The sequence below is a fragment of the Xyrauchen texanus genome, chromosome 37 (assembly GCF_025860055.1).
Source record: "Xyrauchen texanus isolate HMW12.3.18 chromosome 37, RBS_HiC_50CHRs, whole genome shotgun sequence".
Classification (NCBI taxonomy): domain Eukaryota; kingdom Metazoa; phylum Chordata; class Actinopteri; order Cypriniformes; family Catostomidae; genus Xyrauchen; species Xyrauchen texanus.
In genome coordinates, this window is record NC_068312.1 from 596,365 (window position 1) to 607,145 (window position 10,781).

The 10,781-nt window shown below is 40.4% G+C and overlaps 1 protein-coding gene across 1 annotated transcript in view; it reads right to left on the bottom strand.

Moving 5' to 3' along the window:
* The window catches only part of LOC127630610 (E3 ubiquitin-protein ligase MIB2-like), a 242,287-nt gene extending 231,922 nt beyond the window's left edge, over positions 1–10,365 (bottom strand). Inside the window, exon 1 of the mRNA XM_052108221.1 lies at positions 10,217–10,365. Coding sequence (XP_051964181.1) covers positions 10,217–10,247 — 31 coding nt within the window. The 5' untranslated portion in view covers positions 10,248–10,365. The remainder of the gene's footprint in view (positions 1–10,216) is intronic.
* Between the last annotated feature and the right edge of the window lie 416 nt (positions 10,366–10,781).

Consider the following 10,781-nt stretch of genomic DNA (forward strand, 5'->3'; position numbering starts at 1 on the left):
ATGCGCAGGGTACAAGCCACGTGATAAAATGCACGGAAAGATGTCTCAGATGCGGAGGCAACTGAGATTTGTCCTCCGCCACCAGGATTGAGGAGAGTTACTATGCCACCATGAGGACTTGGGAACTGGGCATTCCAAATTGGGGAGAAAACAAAAAAAAAGGTATTGGAGGGTCCATTAAAAAGCCCTGACCTCAATGCTATAAAACATTTGTGGGCAGAACTGAAAACGTGTGTGCGAGGTAGGAGTCCTACAAACCTGACTCAGTTACAGCAGTTCTGTCTGGAGGAATGGGACAAAATTCCAGCAAGCTTGTGGAAGTATCCCCAAAACATTTGACCCAAGTTAAACAATTTAAAGGCAATGCTACCAAATACTAACAAAGTGTATGTAAACTTCTGACCCACTGGGAATGTGGTGAAAGAAATAAAAGCTGAAATAAATCATTCACTACTATTATTCTGACATTTCACATTCTTAAAATAAAGTAGTGATCCTAACTAACCTAAGACGGGGAATGTTTTCTATGATTAAATGTCAGGAATTGTGAAAAACTGAGTTTAAATGTATTTGGCTAAAGTGTATGTAAACTTCTGACTTCAGCAAATAAACGAGAGACTCGAATGGCTTCATCTCATCTGTGCTATATGTTTAGAATTAAATGTTTCTGACTGTAAAGAACTGAAATGATATTAAGTGAATTTATTCAATGACAAATGGATTGTGTGGATCTCGTCTTTGGACACACAGAACGATCAAATCAAACTTTTACTTTACACGCAGTGAAAGGATCTCACTGCTGAACTTCTTTTCCACTATAATACACTTGAACGCGGGTCGCTTAGACGTGTGTTTGGTGTGTGTGCGCGCTATATTTGTGTTGACTTGTCCCATATTATTCGCTGATAGAATTGCTAGACTTGTTTAAACTTGTCACGTAGGATTCATTGCTAGATTTGCTTAGACTTCGGGTTGGTTATCCTGTGTGTGTGTAAAACTTTCGTCGTTTTAGTGTCTGCAAACAGTGCTTCACTGGTTTCAGAGTATTATTTATTGCTAAGTGCAGCATAATTTATTTGCGCTGTACAGAAGTTGCGTTTGTTCCCGCGCAACCCTGAGTTTCGGTTTCGGGTGACCACGTGACTAGCTTTGTTGTGATAAGTAGCATTAAGGCGTGGCTGCTTTTTTCCACTGAACGGCTCGTAAAAGTTGTTATTTATTGGACTTAATGCTGACACGGAAGCGGCAGCGGAAGTGGTGGCCCTCGTGTGAAGCCCTCCTTGTGTGAAGACCTACTTGGGTAAAGACCAGCGAGTCTACCTTTGCGAGTCCACCGAGCAAGGACACTGACAAGGCGCCACTCACCAAAGCACTTAAGTATTTTTCTATTCTATCTCTTTTATTATTTAAATACATACATACTAACATGTCTAGTTCACTAATAACACATGCCTTCAAGCACATCCCTGTTATCTGTTGTAGACCGTTCACAAGATACAGATGCAAGACAAAACGCAACCCACACAACCTACGGCCACTTTGCACTTCAACACCTGCTCCACTCTCGTTCTCAGTGGGACTCTGGAACTGCCAATCTGCTGTGAACAAAGCTGCCTTCATTCCAGCTTTCGCCACGCAGTCCACCCTCAGCATCCTGGCACTGACAGAGACATGGATACGTCCTGAGGATACATCAACACCTGCTGCTCTCTCTAACAACTTCTCCTTCTCACACCCCTCGACATACTGGTAGGGGTGGGGGAACAGGTTTGCTCATTCATAATAACTGGACTTTTTCACCACATGCTTCACTATGTAACAATACATCTTTTGAATTCCATGCCATTACTACAGTGCAACCCACAAAATTACATGTTGTTGTCATCTATCGCCCCCCAGGTCAGCTGACAAGCTTTCTTGAGGAATTGGATGTCCTGCTGTCCTCCTTGCCAGAGGATGGCAGGCCACTTGTGGTTCTTGGTGATTTCAACATACACCAGGACAAACCCCAGGCCATTGAACTGAATACTCTTCTGGCCTCATTTGACTTGGAAAGACTACACACCACAGCAACTCACAGGTCGGGCAACCAGCTGGACCTCATTTTTACACATAACTGTACCACCTCTAATATTCTTGTTACACCTTTACATGTTTCTGATCACTACTTTGTTCAATTCAACATGATTCTCCCATCCATTGTAAAACCGACCCCACCTTTGGTTTCCTTTCGCCGTAACCTCCGTTCCCTCTCACCCTCTCACCTTTCCACTGATGTCTCTGCCTCTCTTCCCACAATAAATGTATTTTCCATGCTTGATGTGAACACTGCCACAGACACACTTAGCTCTACTTTAACAACCTGTCTAGACAACATCTGTCCTCTCTCCTCTAGACCAGCACGGACTACACCACCCAGCCCCTGGCTGTCTGACGTCCTTTGTGAACATCGGACTGATCTCAGGGCAGCTGAGAGGAGATGGCGGAAATCTAAAGATCCAGCTGATCTAGGTAAATATCAGCTTCTGCTCGCAACTTTTTTAAATAATGTTAAAACTGCAAAAACTTCATATTACCAGACCAAGATCAACAGCACCACAGACACTCGTAGCTTGTTTAGAACATTTAACACACTTCTCTGCCCTCCCCCTCCACCACCTGACACATCACTGACAGCAGATATATTCGCCACATTTTTTACTGATAAGGTTACAGCCATCAGCAATACATTCACAGCACCACACCCTGTCAAACACCTGGCTCCTGTATGCAACCCTTCTTTCCCTATGTTCTCTCCTTTAACTGACACTGAGGTCTCTAAACTCCTCCTCTCCAACCACCCCACAACCTGTTCCCTTGACCCCATTCCATCACACCTTCTCCAGGCCATCTCTCCGTCCATCCTACCGGCACTTACACACATAATTAACACATCCCTTCTTGCAGGCACTTTTCCCACTACATTTAAGCAGGCTCGAGTAACCCCACTGCTGAAAAAACCTGCACTTAACCCCACACAGATAGAACACTACAGACCAGTCTCTCTCATCCCATTCATGGCAAAAACACTTGAAAGGGCAGTTTTCAATCAGATCTCCGCCTATCTCTCACAGAACAAGCTGCTGGATGACAATCAGTCGGGCTTCAAAAGTGGACACTCCACTGAGACTGCCCTGCTGTCTGTCATCGAGTCGCTGAGACAGGCGAGAGCTGAATCGAGATCATCCGTTCTGATTTTGCTGGAACTTTCTGCTGCCTTTGACACAGTCAACCATCAGATCCTACTCTCCACCCTCTCTAAACTGGGTATCTCTGGAACTGTGCTTGACTGGTTCAACTCTTATCTCTCAGAAAGGTCCTTTGAGGTAGCATGGAGAGGGGAAGTATCCAAGCCACACAAGTTACTTACTGGGGTACCTCAGGGATCAGTGCTTGGGCCACTTCTCTTCTCCATATACACAACATCACTGGGACCCATCATCCAGTCACATGGTTTCTCTTACCACTGCTACGCTGATGACACGCAACTCTACTTGTCTTTCCAGCCCAACAACACCACAGTGACCGTTCGAATCGCTGCCTGTCTTGAACACAACATCATCATGCAGCTGGGTCCAACTACAGTTTCGCCTTCCAAAACGGTCAGAAATCTAGGGGTAACCATTGATGATGAGCTAAATTTCACAGACAACATTTAAAAAACTGCAAGATCTTGTAGATTTACACTCTACAATATCAGGAAGATAAGACCCTTCCTCTCTGTACATGCCACACAACTGCTCGTTCAGTCCCTTGTCATAACTAGACTGGACTACTGTAACGCTCTCATTGCAGGCCTTCCTGCATGTGCTATTAGACCTCTCCAAATGATCCAGCACGTCTGGTCTTTAATGAACCTAAGAGAGCACATGTTACACCACTCTTTGTCTCTCTCCACTGGCTGCCGGTTCATGCCGTTTTAAATTCAAGGCCCTGATGCTGGCATATAAAACAGTCACTGGGTCTGCTCCAGCATACCTAAAAACATTTATGCAGAGCTACGTTCCCACCAGAAGCCTGCGGTCGGCTAAGGAACGTCGCCTTGTCGTACCAAAACAAAGAGGCACCAAAACACTGTCCCGGACTTTCAGTTTCATCATACCACGGTGGTGGAATGACCTTCCCAACTCAATCCGGAAGCTAACTCACTCTCTATCTTCAAAAACGGCTAAAAACACATCTTTTCCAAAAGCACTTAACCGGTCAAAAAAAAAAAATATATATATATATATATATTTACATTTCTTGTTGCACTTAAATCTGTTTTGTATACTATTATGATGATAGTGAAACTTTGTAATATGGCACTTTTTGTACCACTGTCTCCCTAAGATGATTCGCTGATGTTCTTCCTCTTTTGTAAGTCGCTTTGGATAAAAGCGTCTGCCAAATGAATAAATGTAAATGTAAATACACAATCACTGCAGAGAGAAATATGAACATTTACCAGCCAGTGGAGAATCACACACATTTTATTCACATCTCTTATTGAAGTGGAGTGTTGCAAACAGTGTAAAAGATTGTTCTTGGGATTTAAGAATCGATGTCAAGATTGTTCAATGAAGATCGAGATGCATCAGGATATCAATATTATTACCCAGTCCTAATGTATATATTGAGTTGGAATGCATTAAAAAACTACACTGGTGGCCAAAAGTTTGGAATAATGTTCCGATTTTACTGTTTCGGAAGGAAATTGGTACTTTTATTCACCAAAGCGGCATTCGGCTGATAAAAAATATAGTCAGGACATTATTGATGTAAAAAACAGCACCATCACTATTTGAAAAAAGTCATTTTTGATCAAATCTAGTCAGCAGCTTCACTCCAACACCTTTTCATTGAGTAATCATGCTAAATTGATCATTTGGTACTAGAAAATCACTTGCCATTATATCAAACACAGCTGAAAGATATTTGGTTCATTAAATGAAGCTTAACATTGTCTTTGTGTTTGTGTTTGTTTTTGAGTTGCCACAGTATCAAATCAAAATCAAATCAAATCAATTTATTGTCACACGACCATGTACACAAGTGCAACAGTAGGTGAAATTCTTGTGTGCAGGTCCGAGCAACATAGCAGTCATGACAGTGACGAGACATATACCAATTACAGTAAACAACATACTTACACAACAACAATTTACAAATCAGATGTACACATACTTACACAACACGATAATTATATACAATACACACAATATAGAATACACAATATACAATACAATAAGTAAACAGTATACATTATATATATTAGTAGTTGTATTGAGGAGAATATGCTGACAGTCCAGTGTGAGATTATAGATTAATTAAAGTGCAGTGCAAATTATTGATCGTGAGAGATCAAGTGTTCAAAAGTCTGATTGATTGGGGGAAGAAGCTGTCATGTAGTGGGCTGGTGCGGGTCCTGATGCTGCGATACCGCCTGCCTGATGGTAGCAGTGAGAGCAGCCCATGACTCGGGTGGCTGGAGTCTCTGATGATCCTCCGAGTTTTTTTCACACACCGCCTGGTATATATGTCCTGGAGGGAGGGAAGCTCACCTCCGATGATGTTTCTGGCAGTTCGCACCACCCTTTGCAGGGCTTTGCATTTGTGGGCGGTGCTATTGCCATACCAGGCGGTAATGCAGCCAGTCAATGGCATGTATGCAATAGACTGACATGTCTTAAGCTCAATATTAGGTCAAAAATGGCAAAAAGAAACAGCTTTCTCTAGAAACTCATCAGTCAATCATTGTTTTGAGGAATGAAGGCTATACAATGCTTGAAATTGCAAAAAACTGAAGATTTCATACAAAGATGTTCACTACAGTCTTCAAAGACAAAGGACAACTGTCTCTAACAAGGACAGAAAGAGATGTGGAAGACCAGATGTACAACTAAACAAGAGGAGAAGTACATCAGAGTCTCTAGTTTGAGAAATAGACACCTCACATGTCCTCAGCTGACAGCTTCATTGAATTCTACCCGCTCAACACCAGTTTCATGTACAACAGTAAAGAGAAGACTCAGGAGGACTTATGGGAAGAATTGCAAATAAAAAGACACTTTTGAAACAGAAAAACAAAACGAAAAGTTTTGAGTGAGCAAAGAAACACAGACATTGGACAACAGATAATTGGAAAAGAGTGTTATGGATCTAAACCCCATTGAGCTTTTGTGGCATGAGTTAGACTGTAAGGTGCATGAGAAGTGCCTGTCAAGAAAGACACATCTATGGCAAGTGCAACAGGAAGTGTGGGATGAAATGTTTCCTGAGTAGCTGGACAAACTAACAGCTAGAATAACAAGGATCTGCAAAGCTGTCATTGCTGCACGTGGAGGATTTTTGATGAGAACTCTTTGAAGTAGTTTAAGAAGTTCTGAAAAAAAATAATTTAATTGTAAAAGTAATTTTTCACATTATTAATGTCCTGACTATACATTGTGATCAGTTGAATGCCGCTTTGGTGAATAAAATTACCAATATATTTCCATAAGAGCAAAATCTGTACATTATTCCAAACTTTTGGCAGGCAGTGTAAATATGAGCATTAATTGTAATTACATTGCCAAAACTGAATCAATAAACTCAAAACTGGAGGTCAAGGTTAGTCAGTCAAGGTCGTAAGGTCACATTCATTACTGTCCCAGCGCTCTGACAGAAGACATGACACAGCTAAGTATGTAAATCCCAGAAACAGGAACTGTCCCATGCACTTCCTGTCGGTCAATGGTCTCAATGCAAGAATGACTATATATAATCCATCAGACTGTCAAACTTCTCTTCTCTCTCTCTCTCTCTCTCTCTCTCTCTCTCTCTCACACACACACACACACACACACACACACACACACACACACACAAGTTGTGTTTCCATGTTTTATGGGGACTTACCATAGACATAATTATTTATATACTGTACTAACTATATATTCTATCCCCTAAACATAACACAACCCCTAAACCCAACTCATCCCCTAAACCCAACTCAACCCCTAAACCCAACACAACCCCTAAACCAAACACAACCCCTAAACCCAACACAACCCCTAAATCCAATACCACCCCTAAACATAACACCACCCCTAAACCCAACACATCCCCTAAACCCAACACAACCCCTAACCCTAAAACATCCCCTAAACCCAACACAACCCCTAAACCCAACACAACCCCTAAACCCAACCCTCACAGAAAACTCTCTACATTTTTTAATTTTCATTCATCATTTAGTATGATATATAAGCTGTTTCCTTCATGGGGACTGACTGATTGTCCCCACAACGTCAACAACAAACGGGTTTTACTATCCTTATGTGGACCACAAAGTGATAAATACATGCTCACTCACACACACACACACACTCACACACCATCGGCCTTGAGTCAAGTAAAGCACAGTGAAAGAGTCTGGAAGCTTCCACATCCAAATATAGAAACAAACAGGTTAAAGTGCACAAAAATGTCCACAACAAAAATATTTCAAGCAGTAAAGACACATGTGTGCTAGAATGACACAAGTCGTACTTTGGTTTGTTAAAGTTCAACATCTCCTCTGACAGAACTGTCAGTGTGCTGCTGTAACTGGCTTTCATCAGACACATTCGGTGAGGTGTAGTTTAAAGAAGAGAGATGAGAAATCAACAGTGATCCAGTATAAACACACACACTGAAGAGGGATTACATCAACCCTCCAGAACTGTCCAAAACACATCCATTCCACATGGAACACAGACTACGGAGGCTGAAAGTACCATTAAAGAGTCGTTCACTTCAAGTCTTCTGAAATCATAGAAAACACTTTATTCAGTGAAAATATGCTGCTCTCAAATATTATTCACACAAGCACACATCTAAACAGAACTTTGAACTGCACACAAAATGTATCTTTTTAAGTCCCATCAAAGAAGGAGAGTTTTGAATGGCACGAGGGTGAGTAAAACATGACATACTGTACATTTGTGGGTGAAGGATTCCTTAAAAACAGGTGTGTCAAATATAGTCTCTGGGTCTAAAACGGCTTGAGGAGGAATACAAACCAGGATGATTTGAGAAAAACATTGAAGTAAAATATGATATAAAAAAAATAAAAAAAATAAATAAAAAATGGTCCATTAATTATATCAGTATTATATAACCTTTTCTTAATATTCAATTGATGTTACAGCAGAAAGACAAACTGTTGAATTGATTTTTATTTATATCTTGAATTATATGTATATCTATAGAGGGTATTTGCACTTACATTTGCATTACTAGGACTGTCAATTGATTACATTTTTTTATTACATATGCTGTATAGTTTATATAGTTAAATAATTAAATTGACATTACATTATTGTAGCAGACGGATAAAGCACTGATTAGATAGACTTCTAAAGCCCTTTTGTGTACTATCACTGGCCTACAGTTCACAGCAATCTACTGTATTTTGCAGTTGAATTCATCAGTCTGTCCGAGGTAGACATGTACGAGCTTGCCTAAGGATGCGTCAGTGTACACATGCATCAGACAGGCATGGTCTGGACACTGCATTTATAGGACACTGTGCCAAGTTCAAAACTTTGAAACTTACATCTCGAGACTCCTGCATTCAGAGATGTGCTCCGTCCAGCTGTGTTTGAACGCAAGAACGCGTCCTCATCTTGTGCTGTCTGCTGTCAGTGAGTGTGTTTGTTGTGTGTACAGCTGGAGTTGAACGAGACTTGTAATAATAAAATGAACGTGCTACTTCTTCAAGCTTGAATTGAGCTTATTCACAGTAGAGCCAGATTCGATTTTAGACGTGAATGAAATTGAGGCCGTGAGGGATAGTCTTAGCATCTCTTCAATGCCGTGCACTGTATAAAGCTCCTGGATCACATCTCATTGTCCAAAGTCATGTTTTGTGTCTTTTTATTTTTTTATGTGTCGACTGAAAGTTCTTGAAAATAATTTTTTTAAATGTTTTTCAGCAGAATTATCCAAAATTCTTAAAACAACAGTACAACCCATTTAAGAGTGTGTAAGTCTAACCCTCACAGCCTCAAAGTCATTCCCATCAAATAAGATGGCACTGCTGTGAGAAAGGTCCTTTGATCCACTGGTAGGAATTTGAAATTACAGTCTGGGGAATAATTAATTGCATTATTTTTCATACAATTTATCACACAGAATCAACATGTTCTATAGACAGCCCTAGCATTTACTGATCAAATGACCATGCTCTCCAAGACACATTCGAGATGGAGAGCGATCTGATCATTACATAAGACACGACTCGGCCAAGTGTAAAAGGATTTGGTTGTTCAAGCACATAAATAAACCGTATTCTTCCCAAATATAAGTACGTTAGCCTACAGACGTTTTAGAGCCCCGAAGGGGCGGACTGGCCATTGGGAGAACCAGAACGGGTCCGAATGGGCCGCGATAAGCTGAAATGGGCCGGCGCGTTATGCAGAATGGGCCTTTTGTACCGCACACGTTGAAACAATTATAGCCGCCTCCTGTTTGACTTTTTATTAGCCACATCAGGTCAAAATTCACAGAAGTGAAGCTGTTATATTTACATGATATATTTACATGATATACAGATGTATATCTATTTTGCAGAGACACAAGTGTAAATAGAATGTGCATACCCATCTGATATCTGATAGCAATATGCATGAAGTTACAAACACACCTCTGCTGTATGAAATTGGTCAATATCTTGTGTTCCTATTTATTTTACTCTAGTATTAAAGCTGTATAAAGTTGATTCTGGACATTATTAACATGTGTTGTGCATGAGTCAACGAAGGTCTGACAAATTTGTAAAAAACTAGGCCTGCAAAAGGTGACATTCTGTCCAATCCGGCCCTCAACCCAAAATGAGTTTGAAACCCCTGCTCGACAGTTTAAAGTCCAACTTAACATTTATCCACGAAAACTGAGTTTACAAAGACGCCAAACAGAAAATACTGTTTTTAATCCAGCTGACAGAATCATCATAAACTGCTAGTAAAGAGGTGTTTTTACAGTCAGATGTAACACTATGCATCATTTTTCAGATGCTAATAAAGTGTTTTTGAACTGATGAAACCTAATAAACCACATTCACTGTATGTGTGTCATGTCTCTCATTTTGTAAATTATGTAAATCAAGAAAGCTTGACAGAGAAATCATAAAATACAAAAGCTTAAAGCAGAATATAAATTCAAAGGAACTTACGCCCCATAAGCGTTAGACCGCAACGAATCATCCTCGGTTGTTCGTTTTAAAAGCACACATTTCAGACTTCTGTGGTCCACCACAGACCTGTGACAGCCCTCCACAACTGTTTGTTTTTTTTGGGTGATCTTTGATCTTCTTTTTTAGGAACATGACTCTTAACTAGAACAAATATAACAAGCATGTTGTCCCACATTGCTCTCCATTAACTACACTCTTCTGCTTTTAGAAAGTTGTACAAGAAGTCGATGTTTTTCTAGTGATTTCTTTTCCAAAATTGTCACACTTTTTGTTGATTTCAGACACGATTGCGTTTAGAAATAGGACACGATAAACACTTTAAGGAATATTCCGGATTCAATATAACTAAAGCTCTATAGTCAGCATTTGTGGCATACTGATGATTACCAGACAATCATTTAGGAAAAAACTAGCAAAAATGGTGTTTACAGCGACGTCTATGGGGCAACACATTGAACCGGGATAAATATTCAAATACACCATTTCAAAGGTATAGACTGAAACAGTTTTAAATGGAGCAATTTCCACTCACAGTAATTATATC